Here is a 16,607-nt window from a genome sequence, read left to right on the forward strand (position 1 = left end):
TGCACCCGCCTGCACCCGCCTGCACCCGCCTGCACCCGCCTGCACCCGCCTGCACTGGTGTACGGTATCTGACGGGTGCTGCGACGGACGTGCGGGAGCTCATCCTTCCTTGCTGTTCTGGCCCAGAAACGCCCCTAACAGATGTTACGAAGCTGTTCCTTCGAGTGCAGGCTGCTGTAGAGGGCACATACGGAACACGGTGATGTCTTCCTCCACCGCGGGCTGACGGCCAATTAGGCCTCGTCACACTGGAGGACCATCCTCTTTATGCCGTGCTTCGGAACATTACGTGGAATCACCCATTGGATCCACCGACCCATTACAGGGGAGATGCTTAATGCCCTGAAGAGCCTTCAGACCCGCCTCAGCAGCCAGACAGAGCTCCATTCAGATCTGAAGATAGACTTCTAAATAAATATTTGGTTTAATTCCTGCATCCTTATAATTAATTATTATTTTGATTTCCTACTCACACTAGTATAATCTTTACAGGTATGTGATACTAGTATATTGTTCATTAGTGCAAAGAGAATCTGGTTTATTTCCCAGACGGTAATAATGTCTGACTTTATTTGAACGTTGTGTGATTTCTAGACTACATTGCCATTTTTATCTATGCTATTTTCTCCCAGCTTTTGCATCTCGGAAAAAAAAGAAACTTTCCCGCGTCTCTAAACACGCTGTGCCTTGACATCTGCCCTCATTAAGAGCCACGCGCAACACAAGGTAGAGACGACGTAAATATTAGGAAAAGCTGGAAAGAAAAGAGAAAAGTCTGCCTATTATACCTCAACTCCCCCAGAAAGTCACCCCTCTACTTTTCACCCCCCCTCATAAAACCGCAACTCCAGAAAGGAAAAAGAAGAACAAGAAGAGGAGATGGAGCGGGAGGCGGAAAAACGACAGAGAGGCATTCGCAGAGACGGAGCGACAGAGAGGAAGGCGGCGGCGGCGGCGACAGGCACTCCTCAGTGCAGAGTCAGACATGGCAGTTGGTGACAGGTGACAAAATCAAAAGGTCATGTCACTTTTAACTGGGAGCGCGTGTGCCCCGCTGATTTCCCCCGTGCCGCCGCCGCTGCCTCTCCGCCTCTGCTGCGCTGGCAGACGGGCTGGCAGGCGGAGAGACAGGCGCCCGGCGCGCTTTGAAGCGGGACGGGAGCACCGGGAGCGCTGGGAACGCCGCGGCGGAATCCTCCCGGCGCTCCCGCTGCCTTCATCACGCGGAACCTTTGGAACTGTCGGTGCTCTTTGCCAGCGACGGCGGCGACTCCTGTTCTGTCTGTACCGCGCGCCGCCGTGTAGCTGTTTGCCAGCTTTTCCGGTTTAGACCCGGAGCTCCAGTCGACAGATGTGCGTCTGTTTGCAGTGGATCGCACATCACACCCAGCCTTTGGACTTTCACACAGCTGAGCGTAAAACGGCAATGAGACGAGGCCGTATCGTCCGTTCGAGTGGGACAAACCATCCCATCACGGACTTTGCTGTATTCACCCAGCTCACCTGTGCTCGCGGGGCATTTACAGTGTTCCCTGAGCAGCAGCTGATCACGTTGCTGTTCCGACACAGTCTCGTCCAATGCTCCCAGATTCGGCGTTGCCTTCATGAATATGGAGGCGCCTGCCAACCCCCCCCTCCACCTCCAGCTCTGCCGACGCCCCGGCCTCGCCCCGATCCGGCCCCCTGCCGGCGGAGCCTTGGCTGGGGCAGTGCAGATGGAAGGGCCCCCCTCCGAGGGCCGCGGCTCTGACAGCTTGTGAAGGGCCTGCGCGGGCCAGCCGGGCTCAGCCAGCAGCCCCTTATCAGACGCCCCCCCCCCCCCCCCCCCCCCCATGCACATGCACATGCACGTGCACATGCGCTCGTGGACGGCGCATACCAAGTAGGGCCTTGAGATCCCCCAGCCAGCCAGTCGGCCAAACCTCAGCAGCTGGAGAGGTTACAACCTCCTCACGCATCAAAGAGGAAGAGCAGGAAGGGGAGAAAAAAAGGGGGGAAAGTATATCTTAATGTTCACTGAGATGTCTGCCTGGGCGTCGATTCCCCCTGAGGCTGTCGCTGGGAAGGTTGGGAGGGGAGACGGTGGAAGTCAGGCCCGGTCAGGAAGAGAGAGAGGGTTGAGCGGAAGATGATGTGGCTCCAAGCTGAGGCTGTAGATTTGCAGGACTTGCTTAGTTTAACAGTAACATCCATTGACTCATTGCATTGTTTTGTCCCCACATTGCTGAGTCCCATCTCAGTGCAATCAGTTGATACAGTAGTCGGTTTGTTCCGGCTCTTTGCATTCGGTGTCATTCGGTGAGGTGCCGCCACCGGTCTCATGTGAAATCACATTACTGCCATTTTCCACCATTCTTGGTGTTGTAACTCTAAGTAATGTTATCAAATACTGCACATCCTCAAACAATCACCTCCGCGTTCTGTCCTGGATCTGAGCCGAGCCCACTAACTTTTTCGGTCTAAGCTGCTACAATCAGACGGATGCTGTCAATCCTTCACTCCCGTTTGAACTCATCGTAGTCGCTTACATTGTTGTGTTTTATATTATCAGCATCTCTACATGCATTTACGGCTGTAATCTGTAAGAGTGGCCTGCATCATCCCCGCATGGTTTGAATGGGCCCGAGCATGTTAATCCTCTCACCTCAGTCCATGCTGAATGGAGCAGCGCTGCAGGAAACGCGGGCTTTGCGCCGTCCCGTCAACAGCTGTAATGATAGTAATTCAAGCAACATGATAATGGGGGGGGGGGGATAAGCAGACAAATGATATCATAGACCGAACAGGTCTTAGAAAGAGGCAAGGAAGGAGACAAATGGAGGGAGCGGCGGAGGAAGGCGACGAGGAGGAAGGATGCTTGGAATTCATCGGCCGCGCGGAGGTAATTTATATCCTCCCCTAGTGAGACGGGCGCTTCAGCGGGCGCATTTAGCCGTGGCAGTCTTCAGGGCACATGACATGTTCCGTGTCGCTTTATTTATTAATTTTACACTGTGTCTCATCGCGGGAAACACGACTTGTCCCTGTAACCGGGGGCGACGGCGAGGGGAGAGACAAACGACTCCGTCGCTCCCGCCGTCTCTCTGGGTCGCGCTCCTCGCGCCTGCGCTGCCTTTGTTTAAAGTTGGGCGCGCGTGCCAGACGTGCCCCCAGTAAAAGCCTCCGCGCCGGAATCCATTATGCCCGTTCTTTTGGCACAGGTGAAAGGATTTGGGAGGAACCGTGATGACTTTATAAACAGTCATAGTTTGTTTGTTTCCACGTGCCAGAAGGCTTTCACTCGACAACATCGCGTCCCCGTCTTCTCGCCGGCCGGAATTCCTCCGCCCGCTGTCCGTGCAGCGCAGCCCGTGCGGCGGCGGACGGATTCTGTATCAATAAAGAGCCTGCGTGGGGCGCGAGCGGCGCGGCTTATTTGTCTAGACGGCGATGGAGCCTCTGTGAGCGGGGGAATAACCAGTTGCTGTACAGTTGAGGGAAAGGAGGCACTTTGCCCCAGTGACTCGGCGCTATTGATAGAATTCACATGCATATTGACTCCAGCCTCTCAACCGCTGCTCCCAACTCCTCTTTGTTTGTGTGGGAAGCTGCATTTACATAAGAGGCTTATTTCAGCCGCCACATAGTCCTACACCCCCCTCCACCCCCCTCCTCCTCTTATTCCAGCACAAAACAAAAAAGGACAAAAGCTATTGTCTTATTAGATAATGATTTTTTGGATTTCTCCGAACTGGTCCGCGCTGTTCTGGAGGTGGAGGTGGTGGTGGTGGGGAGGGGGGGGTCGAGGCTGGGTGAAGGTTCTCTGCGGTTTGGGGCAGGTCTATGAAGCGCGTGCTTGCTCATGTAAATTGGGAGCACCGCGGTGACCTTGGAGCTTTGATGGGTGATTGACAGGGAGTGGGCGGATGAGACGCAGCCCTGTTCTACTGGATCTCACACGTGAACTTTTGCACGTCGACGGAGCCCCACAATGGCCCGAGCAGCTCTCGTTGGTAACAGTCTCCATAAACGCTTTCACGTGCACACACAATTATTGCATTCCTCTTCTATTAACTAACGTGTGGTTCAGAATCCTGTTGTTGCAACTCAACGACAGGCGCGTTGTTGCGTTGCCTGTGTCGTTGTGTGTGCACGCGAGCGTGTCTGTCACATTTCTTTGCTTTTACAGTACGTTTCATTGTATCATGGGGGCTTCAGAGCTGCACCCGCTCCAGTTTTATCAGTTGTGCATCACTGAAGCACATAGTTGCTGTTCTTTGTGACTCGCTCTCTCTGCTGCAGGGTTTCTTTCTTTCTTTCTTTCTCTCTCTTTTTTTTACCCTCCTCTCGTGCGGCATCATTCTGCAGGAGAATGTGAAACCATGGCTGGATGAATGTATAGGAAAATTGGAGGTGGAGGTGGGAGACGAGTGCAAAGGTTCAAAGGTCAGCAGAGGCCGAGCGGCGAGACTTCTGTGGTCGTTTGTGGCGATTTGACTGGATGCGTCCCCTTTAATTCTCAGCCTGTTGAAAGTCAAAGCCGGCGCGTTTGCCTGCATATTTCCAGACGCGTCAACACGTTTGAACAACGGAATGTTTCTAAAATTAAATTCTAATTCAGAACCTTCCTGAAGCCTGTGACATATTAGCGCACACCAGTCCAATTCTTCTATCTGCACGCTTTCCATACTCATTAACAGACTCTTGCCAGACATAAGCATAACCAATCAGCTTTAATAGGACTCTTTGGCGCTCCTAATGATGTTAACCCTGTGTTATCTAATGTTTATCTGCACTATGACGGTGGCATTAACGTTTCTATTTCTCTTTCTCTTCCTTTTGTCGCGACTGTCAGCAAGCGGTGGAGGACCTGCTGGAGGATGAGGACGAGGATTTTGACAAAGATGACAAGGTAATTACGCCCGTGACAGGGATGCACTCACGCACACACACACACACACACACACACACACACACACACACACACACACACACACACACACACACACACACCGCCGCCGCCTCAGGAGGGGGGCGACACCGCTTCACAGACCGGAAACACAAACAGACGAGGGAGACGGCTCCATCTTCTCGTTCTCCTTTTCTCGCCGCCTGAGGCACAAACACATGTACAAAGACTGTACAACCTTCTAACCTCGTGGAAAAGTTCTCTCCGCGGACAAGTCCACCGCAGGCGGATCACTCTTTTTCCTCGTGCTCACTCCGCTGCAGGTTGTCTCACCCTCCCTAATTTTCCCGTTAAGTAACGCTGCCTGGTTTCCTAACGCTGGGCCCTGCACCTTGAGAACATGCACCCATATAAAGTGCTTAGTTAGCTATTTAGTTCCATTCACTACTCCTTTATGTCCCAGTAAAACAGCATCTGGGCTTGTCCAGACACTATCAGGTAACAACAGGTGGCTGCTTTACTGCCTCCGCTCGTTTACACTGTGGAACAGCTACTGAAACAAATGCCACTGGATGGGATGCAGCGCCTCGTGGATGTTCCCCCCGGGGGTGGTAATTGAAGTTGTACCGAGCTTTATCCAACGCCGCGTTGTCTGATGTTCAGCGAGGCACGTTTGAAATGAAAATAATAATCTTTTCCGATACTCTGGTCTGATCGGGCTCCAGGACTCCAGCCGTGTCAAACAAGGACACAGTCACTACAGCGCTCGCGCTTCCAAGTCCAGATCCTTTACTGCGAAAGCTGTAATGTGCCTTGACCGAACAAGCTGCAATTTGAAATGACTTAAGCTGATGCTCGATGCCTTACAGCTTCACTCAAGCAATATAAAGGTTAGTAGGCTGAGATTTAGTCATTTGCTCGGTCTGGTGTCGTAATCGTTTTGTAGGAGTCTTTTTTTTTTTTGCTGTATAAAATCTTCGGGTCGAGCAATTCGGCGAGTGAAAACTGTTTTGCTTGAAGACTCTCTGAATATTGAGTTTAGTTTTACATCTGCATCCTCTCCTTCCCAAGAAAGTGCTAATCTGCAACAAAGGGGTTGGTAGAATTCAGATCAAAAAGTCATTCCACCAGTAAATCAGACAGGGGGGCAATCAGTCAGAGATTGGTGAGCATTACATCCGCTCGCGCAGCGGCGCAGACACAAAGTTCCAGCACCGCGCAGTTCCAAGGCTGAAATGTACAGAGAGGCCACCGACTGAAGATACGCACCAGGCAACCTTGAACCATTTTTACCCTTTTTTTTCTTCATGTCTGTCCTCCATCATTGCATTTCCTACCTCCTCTTAAGGCAAAAAAAAAAAAAATACAGGCATTTGAAAGGCTGCAGATTATATGAAATACATTTCGGACTTTCATATTGAAATGAGGTGCGGCGGCAGCGTGTGCGGCCCGCGTCAGATTTGGTGCCACAATGATGGCCTTGCTCTCTGTACTCACACAGGGCTGGGATGCTGGATAGCACAGGCGCCACAAAGGCTTCAATTTACCAACTCTGGCTTCATACATTTTGATCTATTGCTCCCCTCAACTGTTAGCATTTCATTTGAGCTGTAGGAAAGTTGAAAGGGTGGCATTTTTCTCTTTTTCTTCATCTACATCTTCCCCCTCCCACGCTCCTTCCATCCCTCTCTCTTTCACCCTCTCCTCCCTGTGTTTTTTGCTTTTCTTCTGACAGATTCTCTCTCTCTCTCTCTCTCTCTCTCTTTTTCTCTCTCTGCATTGCTGGTTAAGTGCAGAACAAATGGAGTTTCAAGGCTAAATAAATGTATCTTTTATATTCAGTGTGAGGATTTTTATGCTGTATACGAGGTACAGCTTCATATTGTATGCGTACGTATGAAGGACGGGTCAAAGGAGGCCTCTTTTATGGCACAGACCTATAGGGGAGAGAGGGAAGAAGAGAGCAAGAGAGACGAGAGGGGAAAAAGATTAATAAATGTGCCAAGGCCTCATTTTAATTGAACTTGAAGCATATGTTGCAAGTATGTACAATCTGTCCCAGATGTTTACTCGGGCCATGTGGATGGCTCTTCCCAGAGCACCACCAGGCAGCTATTAGCTGGATAACCTTTGCTCCAGAGGCTAAATGCTGTATTACATGGGCAAAAAGTAGAGCACCTGTTTTTCATTGCGTAGAGGACCCCTCGCAGGCTTTCAGCCCTGGATCTCCACATGTGTTTTTACTCAGCGGAGTGTTAGGTGGACGGGAAAAGTGTCTTTCTTGTGAGCGAGCACTGATATTAGTCACTTAATCTCAATCAAAGTCCAGCATCCAGACTAATTGATGGGGACGGCTGAGTTGTTAAAGGCGGACGGCACGGACATGATGAGTGCGAGAATGTTAGGTGGTAACTGCTTTTTTTTTCTTCTTACCGTTGAGTATTTATGAGTGTTACCTTCTATTTGCTTTTGGAAATTCTGACACAACATGTACAATGTTGGCTAAGATCAAGATTTATGAATTTTATAGAGAGAGGTTTTAAAAGAATGGACGTAATCTCTTCTAGAACCGCTTCAAGTAACATTGTGAGATATATCTGGGACATGCGATTCACGCAGGAAGCAGTGCATTCTGGGATGCCTCCTCCTCCTCCTCACCTGTGGGCTCACTGTCCAGAGCTGGAAGGAGCCATTCGCCTTTAGGCTGAGTGTAAGTGTGTTTACTGGGAACGGGGTGAGAGGGAGTGAGACGGGCTGAAGGAGTGAGGAGATTACCGTCACACGCTTGACTGGTCACTGAAGCGCCGGCGCTCCGCTCAGCTAGGCTCCACTGGCCTCAGGAGGACTTGACACAGATAAGATACACACCGCAATCATGTCCTGCTCACGGGTTTTCTGCTCGCTGCACCCGCTCCCTCCTCTTCCCGCTGGGTGTCTGTCCGTCTATATCTCATTCACATACGCACAGAAATTAAAAAAGATCCTCTTGTTCTTTTTGACAATATTCATTAGCTCAGATCTGAAGAATCTGTACGTTCGGTTCTATTGGATCCAGTTCTCAAAGGCATGGCTCATTTTTCAAGCAGCTTAGAGGTCAAACAGTGACCTTTGGTTTTTCTAATTTACTGTAGGACTAGTTTACAGTTCTGAGGAATCTGTCTACTAATTTCTGGCTCAGTATTTTGTACTATGTGGTATTTTTGTAATCGGACTGGTGTGTGTAACCTGGAACACACAGTAGGACGATCATCATGCTGCTGCGCCTCCATTCTGCTACAGCACACTATCTCTCGGTCCGTCTCATCTGCGGTGCTGAGACAGCTGTTCTGCTCTCTGCTGCCGCTGCACACGCACGCTCCAGACTGTGCACGTGTTTATCAGGTGGCGCTCTGGCAAATACATAACTGCCGGCAAATGGCTCGTATCGGCGCGCGCCTATCTGATTTTCACGCTTCGGGCCCTCGTAGCCTTTTTAAACCGCTGATTTCAACACAATACATGTCTCTGCTTCTGTTTTCTGTGTCTGTCTCTTGTTTTTTCCTGCTTTTCCCTGTCTGAGCTTCTTCCTCTTTTTCTGGGCGCATCTGCTTTATGCAGTATTAAATAGGGTGCACACCTTCTCACTGTTCAAATGGTCAAAAGCCTTTTTGAGGTTTCGTAACTCGGACTGTGGAACTCTGCAGCACCTTGTCAACCCACAGCGCTCCTCCATCGGCCTCAGTCACGGCAGTGAGCTGATGGCTCAGATAGCGCTATAGCATAATGTAATTGGACTAAAGAGAGCACTGGGAATTACATCAGTGCTCTGGGAGCAAGTGTGAACTGTTGTTCTGGGGAGGATATATGTCCTCATGAATTGTTAGTGTGTGTGTGTGTGTGTGTGTGTGTGTGTGTGTGTGTGTGTGTGTGTGTGTGTGTGTGTGTGTGTGTGTGTGTGTGTGTGTGTGTGTGTGTGTGTGTGTGTGTGTGAGGGAGACGGAGGAAGCATAGGGAAGAGAAAACACTTTGAATATGCTCTTTTCTTCTTGCCGTCTGTGAAGGATGAAAAGCTTCATGCTGTAAAAAATGCTTTTGAGTTTTCCGCTTCATTTTTCTTCCCATCTCACTGTCTGTTGTTTTTTTCCCCCCATTGTTCAGCAGAGACGCTGGTACGAACTGCATTTTAATCATGTTTGGCTAATAGAGGGAGGAATAAAAACAAAAAGGAGGGTGAAAGAGGCATGCAGGGGTATTATCTCTGCGTGCAACATACACTGCATTATTTTTTTTTCCTCTCTGTCTCACACACACACACACACACACACACACACACACACACACACACACCATCTCTACCTCAAGACTTTTGTTTAAACAATTTAACTTAGTTCAATGATGTTGATAAAAAAACAAAACAGACAAACCTCATACTAAATGTCTTTTTGTCAGTTTTTACCAGCAGGCAAAGACAGTTGTGACTCGGCTCCTAACCTGTCTTAATTGGTAAAAGTCAAACCTGCAGAGCATATTGTGAGAATGTTATTTTCACCTACAGGCTGCAGCCTATTTATATTGGCCAAGTTGTAAAACATGTATTTTCATTCATTTTCTTTTGCAATTTCTCTGGGTTGTAAAGACCAAATCTCACTGTAATCTATCCACAAGCGCCCTAAACCAGGCCCCTGGGAGGAGAGCTGTGATAAAAACCATATCCTCGAGGATATGTTGGCTTCCTGGCACTTTGAGTGGATTCGAACCATGGTGGTAAGTGGGCATGTGTGTGCCTCTGGCCGTGTGTTGCTGTCTTTCGGTTTCCTATTTAGCTCCTCATCTGTCCGGCGGCCGTTCGTCTGCCGTCCTGTCGGGGGTTTGTGTAGGGTACCTGTCCCTTGTCTGTGTCTCAGTAAACACCCACGCACTGCACGTTCTGGGCCGCAACCCAACACCACCTTAAGGCCCACCCCACACACACACACACACACACACACACACACACACACACACACACACACACACACACACACACACACACACACACACCTCTGCCTGCACTTCAAGGTGATGGGGAAGCTAATGGGGCTTTAGCATGGAAGGCTGCTCTCGTCTGTTTCTGTTACCTCCCTGTAGCGGCGTAGGCCTGTTCCGCGGCAATGTGACAGCTGTCAATTGAGGTGCAATGGTGGGTTAACGGCGTCAGCTCGTGTTGCTGGTCCAATAAACGGTAACAGTGGGACTCACTTGAGTGTATTCCTGCATCTGTTAGAAATGTTCTGTGCAGCGACAGGCGCTGTAAGGAAATAATATCTCTTTACATAATGAGTTGGCACACTCTTTTATTCTTTGGTTTTGCTAAAAACAAAATTTGGATTCCGATATTTTTTTAGTTAAACACTAACTACGTTCCTCGTGCAAGTAATGAGTGATTGTTTTCACACCACATAACCCCTAAGCCACTCATAATAAGCACCTAACAAACTAATTTCCTAACGAGCTTCAGAGCCTGGAGTGTGTTTATGCGAGTGGATGGGTTGTGGGTGGTGAGGTGCTCATGAGCACTTTTTCTTAAAAAGTTGCCACAGATATAGCAAAACTATATTGCTGAAGCAAATCCCAATGCTCATTATGTCTAATGCAACAATGCATTACACACACACACACACACACACACTGTTATTGTTCTGAATCACATATACACAAGCATCTGAACCAACTGAACTTTCCGACTGATGAACTATGCATCAAAGGACGACAATGAGCACTCGTTGCACTGTAGGTGAGGAGTTCCTGCGTGCGCTCGCTCACCCAAAGTAACTCTCTTCAAGACTGTCGCCGAATAGGCTGTTGGAAGCGGGCGCACACTCAGCCCTCCCAGCCTCTCATTGGGCAGAATGTGGAGCACAACACTTGACAGCGGTGTCGTCTGAATTTGAAAGTCAGACATGTAAGGAGGCAGCCGCCACCTTTTCTTTTAACAAGAGTCATAAATCTGTAATGAGCACAGAGAGGATGCATATTTGATTTACTTTTTTGAAGATGCGATCCCTACACTTCATAGCAATGCACTCTGTGGGTTTTTTTTTTTTTTTTTACTTCCAAAACAAAGTTTAAAACAGTAGATGTTACAGCTGTTTCTGTTGCCTGTGTTTCTCTGAACATGAATATGTAATTAAAGGTATGCCAGAGTTGGAAAGTTTTACAGTCCAACACTGCATCACGTATAATTTAACTGGAATATTGTTTAAAATCTTAATTAGAAAAATTGTCACACAATCAAATAAAGCACGTTCCCCTCTACACGTATGAGGTGATCATTGTAAATAATCCAGAGTTTAGTGAAAGACTGACAGACGGACGGGTTGGAGCGGCCAAACCAGGCCAGCAGAGGACGAGACTAATGTCGTCCCATTCATCACACGCTGCCGGGCTGGACGCTGGGAAGGACGGGGGAAGGAGAGAGCGGGAGCGGGGCCGCAGAGGTGATGCGGTGCGGGGGAGAGCTGGGCAGCCGGGTGGAGGCGGGTAGCGTTCAGCCCAGGATGAGGAAGGCCAAGTGACGGAGTCAGTAGTTTACCTTGGCGTGACCTTGAGCCTGATGGAGTGGCTGGGGTGGCGGAGGCGATGAGGAGCCCCAGGGGGTGATGGGTAACGATGAGCGGAGGCAAACGCACTCCTGCGACGCAGTAACACCATGGCACCAGGAACCTGGAACCAGCGTGGGTCAAACTAAAAATACGATGCAACCACCTCCTCCTCTTATTCCCTTGGTTTACGGATGTGTATATGCATCGTCGCTGCGGGACCCGGACGAGTGAGGAGACTAATTACGCCTCTAGAACACGTCTGTCTGGTCCACCTTCTGGCTCAGACAGCGTATGCACCCGTGGACCCACAGCACTGATGAGGACCAGGGGAACACGCGGCGCATCCCGACATCCTAATTAAACGTATGCATTTATAATTTGAAGAAGGGAGGGCTGCGGAGATGCATCGGTTTTTGATTGGGATAAATTATTTATTGAAACAGCAGTTGTTTTTTTAAAGCAGCATCAGCCCCACGTGGCGCCGGCGAGGTCTGAGGCCAGTCGCCGTCTTGTCAGCTTCAGAGGGGGATGTTCTAGGCCACTGGGTAGCTCCGCTTTTTCTTTTCTTGTGTCCTTTGGGGCCTCACTTAACTCTCATTCCTGGAGGAGTTGGCGATGCTTAGAATAGACACCAATGAAACTTTAGTCGTCTTTTTAAGGGCAGTTATCAATTTATATGTGCTTTTGTGCCTTAGGAATTAAAGCATTTAAATGACATGAGAAATCTCAAGTATTTGACTTTCTGTTCGTCTTATATATTTTTGTGTCTGGAGGTTTCATTGTACAAATGTACAAAGCTCTTAGTAAAATGGATATAGGTCTGGTTCACTACAGCGATGCAGTTCATCACAGTTTTGCCTGACCAGGTCATGGAAGCAGTTACTACATTTTATAACTGTAATTGCAGCAGGTAAAAAATTCAGCAGAGCCAATTATTTTGTTTATGAGTGTGACATCGTTATTTACTATGTCCTCATGGACAGATACCGTGGTGACACATCTAATCCAAGTATACAGAAGATGCTAATTGTATGCGCTATTTATTATTCTGTCATTCCTAATTCTTGCACAGGCTTTGGAAATTGAATTTGTGTTGCCCCTGAAGCATTCCTCAACTTTTCAGTTTTTTTCTTCTTTCCTGGGGTGGAAATGGGAGAGAGAGAGCTCTCTCTCTCTCTCTCTCTCCCTCTTTCTAGTTACAAAATCAGCAAGAACACTTTCAGATGCCCTCTGGGAGCCACATATTAGCATCCTGTCACATTTTATATGACATTTCAATTTTTACTACGCTGCCAGAGTGTGAGGCAAAAAGAAAAACAAAGACAAACAGGTGCAATTTTAGCACAGCAGCAGCAACAAGGAGCAGCCACTTGTGATTCAGACTCATTCCGTGGTGTGATGGGATATATGCTGCTACATTATAACTGTTAGGTTTATCATTTTTATGGCGTAACCCAGCAGGGAGAACAATATGATCAGAGGTTAAAGCAGTCTCAAATAGCTCTCTCTATTTCCATCCAGTAGATATAGGACAGATATTTGAGTCCATCGTAATAGGCTAAGTCCTCGGTGACCTCTCTCTTGTTTAGCTCTAGGCCTTGGGTCAGTGAAGAACAAACTGTCTTTGGAAAGTTTATATGTGCTCACTTTGCACTTTTGCATGAAGACGTGCTTCGCTGTGTGCTGCCGCTGTACTGTAGAAGAGGAACGGTGCTGTGGAGTGCACAGAGGCATTGTGCTTTGTTAAATATTTAATCAAGTGTTTCAAGGAGTTTACCACATTTGTTTACCACAATTTACCAGCAAGTGCAGTGTGGTTAGCCTGACTTGACTGTTTGTGTTTGTGTGTGTGTGTGTGTGTGTGTGTGTGTGTGTGTGTGTGTGTGTGTGTGTGTGTGTGTGTGTGTGTGTGTGTGTGTGTGCAGGCTCGCTGGTGTCACTGAGTGTTGTTTCCCCTTAACGCGTGCCGCTCACATCACTTTAACGAGCCTTCCCACCTCGCTCCCGTGATCCACGCGTTCCCGCACCCCCGCGCATCCGCGCCATGATGCAAACTTTGGACATAACCACGGGAGATGCGTTTATTGCCTCTAAATGGAGTCGAAAACGTGCAGCTGTTCCGCCGTCAAAGGATCCGGTGACTCGCTAAATATTTCTGTTGCCAACCTGATGAGAGTTAATTGATGTCAAACATTTTACTTTGCACATGGAAAACGTTTCATTGGTGGAATTGTGTTGACACAGTGCGGAGCTTGATTTATAAACTAACCTGTTATCACATGCTGAACTCTAGCAGAGAAGAATAAGAGGCACAAGTTTATGTTTTCATATTAATAACGCACCAATATTAGTCACTATTATAATTAATATAAAAGTCCAAACTCACTTTTCCTACAGTTTAACAGTATTTACTATACATCTTATAGTTTATATCTAATGTGTTTGTATCAGATGTGTCTCATTTTAAGTGTGGTCAATGACATTATTCTTATTAATACTTGTACAGTCATATGAGGTGCATATTCATTGAGGCCTGTCTCACAGATGAAGTCATCAGGAGGCAAACCTCTAATTCCACTGCACAGACAGTGTGTAGTACACAGACCGCAGTGACTGGCAGTAAGCATAACACGCCGCGTATGGACACGCGCGTGATGCTGAACTCATTACGCAGCCTTATTACTGCGCTGTGTCTGGATGATGGAGGCCGCGCAGCGCCATCCATCAGGCCGCTGTTGTCGGATTTGCAGCATACTTTACGCATTAACGTGACTCGCAACTGCGGCCAAGTCGAGGCGAGAGGCCCCGCAATTCATTTTATGAGCCTCCGCCTTCAGGTCTCGGAACGAGTCGGCTTCGCTCACGGACGCACAAAGAAACAGATGGAGGCGCGGGCCTCGAGCCTCAACCCCGCGCGTCACCGGGACCGAAGGCTGGTGGAGACGGGGAAACGCATCCGAGGACCACGCCAGGAAGTGGGTTCAGATTTGCTGTAGTTAAATATTCAAGTCAACAGACGGCTCCGTCACCGTAACTGTAATGTGTGGATGCCTCCTGTCTTTCATCTCTCTGAATTGCGCTTCCTCTCATTGGCGTTGTTGTTGAAACCCGTCTTCCTCAGCATTGACATAAACTGCTTGCACCAGTCAAAGACCTTCATCATCTCATCTGTGCTGGGATGCAAAACGGTTTGTGTAGTCACACAGCAAGACCAGGTGTGCGGATCAACCTTATCTAATAGCTGTGGGCTGTATGTGTGTGTGCATATTAGGTTCCATTATAAGAACAGGTTGCCTGGCTCCATATGTGCACAGTGTGCAGGGAAGCTGGGAAAACAAGGTTCTCCGTGGCCCTCTGTGTTATTGCTACCTCCCGCCTCCCTTAGCCTTGTTTGAAGACAGGAAATAGGAGTCAGACCGCAGTCCGAGGGGCATGTGGCAATGGTTTATACTCCGATGACCTCTGATCTGTGCTCTCCACCCCCGCTTGCTCTCTCACACCACTCCCCTGGTTCTCAAACGCTCTCCCCCGAGTGCGGCCCCGAAAATAAAACGGCGTGACCCGGCCCAACCCGGCCCGGCTCGGCCTAACCCAGCCCGGCACAGCGGACTCGGCGTTCTGAGATTTGTTTGAGCGAGCAATGGAAAACAGATGGACTCCGAGGATCGGACTCGGAGGAGAGAGGGAGGAAGAAAGAAAGGGCGAGAATAGCATATTTGCGAAGAAAAATAACCCAGGGACGCTGTCTAATTATAACTATTTGTCTTGTGTGGTTTTTGCTGGGGAGGCCATGTGGTCTCCCCGACTGCTCCATGGCTCATTTTTCACATTATCTGATCCTGGATGGAGAGCGGGTTTGAAGCGGGGGCCTGCTGTGGGTCTCAGTGGGAGGGTTGTGGTGAGGTGGGAGGGCCGGCTTTAAGGTGCACGACGCCGTAAACGCCTCTGGGCTTCCAGAGGCTTCGTGCGCTTGGCTGCTCCACTCTCTTCTTTAGGTGTAAAGATAAGGATTGTATAACAACATCTATACATCCTCTTCAGCAACACATCCACGGCTTTTCTCCAATATTACACAAATACCTCACGGCCTCGTAGGCGCCTGCCGTGGCCATACTGTAAGCGGACCATCCACGAAAGACACTGGACTATGTGATTATTGCTCTTCCCGTCTCTCTTTGTCCCCCTTGTGTCCACCGAGCATGTCCACCACCCACATCCAGGCACAACCAGTCTGCGTGTTGATGTCGTCACTCGGCCGACGGCGCTCGCCTCATCCCGCCCCCGCCTGTCAGTCACGCAGGCGGCGGGCAGCTCGTTGACTGTTGCATGACTTCTTTAAAAGTCTCCACTTTGTCTCAGTAGAGCGGCTCTGTTCGTAGACTGCCTGCCTATGTTGTGGTTTTTCTCCCCCGCCTCACCCCCCCCCGCTCTTAATACTCTCAAGTTCTCAAGCATCAAAAGTTGAAACGGAAAAGCTGCTCATGGTAGGTGGCGGCGTTAATGAGGACGATGATGATGATGTCGTGACTGGTGACATCACTGGCGGTGAGGCAGCCAGCAGAACAAAAAGAGGGCTCTGCCTTGGCAGCGGGCGAAAGAGAGAGAGATACGGGGTCGGCCAAAGAGCGAGGTGTCCAATCAGCTTCCTGTTTAATTCAGCCCCTCTATTCAGATGTTCGTGTGTGAGCTTTTGTAAGGAGACACACATTTAGATTTGTTCTGCTGACTTTATATCTCTATTACTGCCTGGAAGGAACGCACTCGGCTCATGCAGGATATCCGGCGATTTGGCTCCGCGCTCCAAATCTTTGACGCTATTCGAGATGTATTGTTTTCACAAAGATGCCTGGGCCCAGCTTCTGTCTTCCTTCCACTCTCTCTCCCTCTCTCTCTCCTCGTCTCTTGCCCGTCTCACCTCATCTCTCCCTCCCGCCCCTCTGCTTTCTTCCTCCCCTCGCCTACAACTCTATCTGTCGTCCTGCAGGACTCGGAGAGAAAGGGCTTCATGAACAAGCTTTATGCCATTCAGGACGTGTGCATCAGTGTGCAGAATGCACTGGATGAAGTGGCCTCCTATGGGGAGAGGATAAAAAAGTGAGTCGTAAGCCCGATCCTCGGCACCCGGCCCGCTCTCCTCCGCTCTGCACATGCCAGCGCTG

The 16,607-nt window shown here is 49.2% G+C and overlaps 1 protein-coding gene across 9 annotated transcripts in view; it reads left to right on the forward strand.

Moving 5' to 3' along the window:
- Nucleotides 1-16,607, forward strand: part of mctp1a (multiple C2 domains, transmembrane 1a) — a 94,833-nt gene that overhangs the window by 68,774 nt on the left and 9,452 nt on the right. For 6 of the 9 annotated variants that reach the window (XM_029162374.3, XM_055511239.1, XM_029162375.3 and 3 more), the window contains 3 exons: nucleotides 4,835-4,891; nucleotides 9,533-9,631; nucleotides 16,433-16,542. In XM_029162374.3, the coding sequence (XP_029018207.1) occupies nucleotides 4,835-4,891; nucleotides 9,533-9,631; nucleotides 16,433-16,542 (266 nt within the window). The remainder of the gene's footprint in view (nucleotides 1-4,834; nucleotides 4,892-9,532; nucleotides 9,632-16,432; nucleotides 16,543-16,607) is intronic. The other 3 variants (XM_029162377.3, XM_041072494.2, XR_005898170.2) reach the window with 2 other exon arrangements.

The sequence above is a fragment of the Betta splendens genome, chromosome 9 (assembly GCF_900634795.4).
Source record: "Betta splendens chromosome 9, fBetSpl5.4, whole genome shotgun sequence".
Classification (NCBI taxonomy): domain Eukaryota; kingdom Metazoa; phylum Chordata; class Actinopteri; order Anabantiformes; family Osphronemidae; genus Betta; species Betta splendens.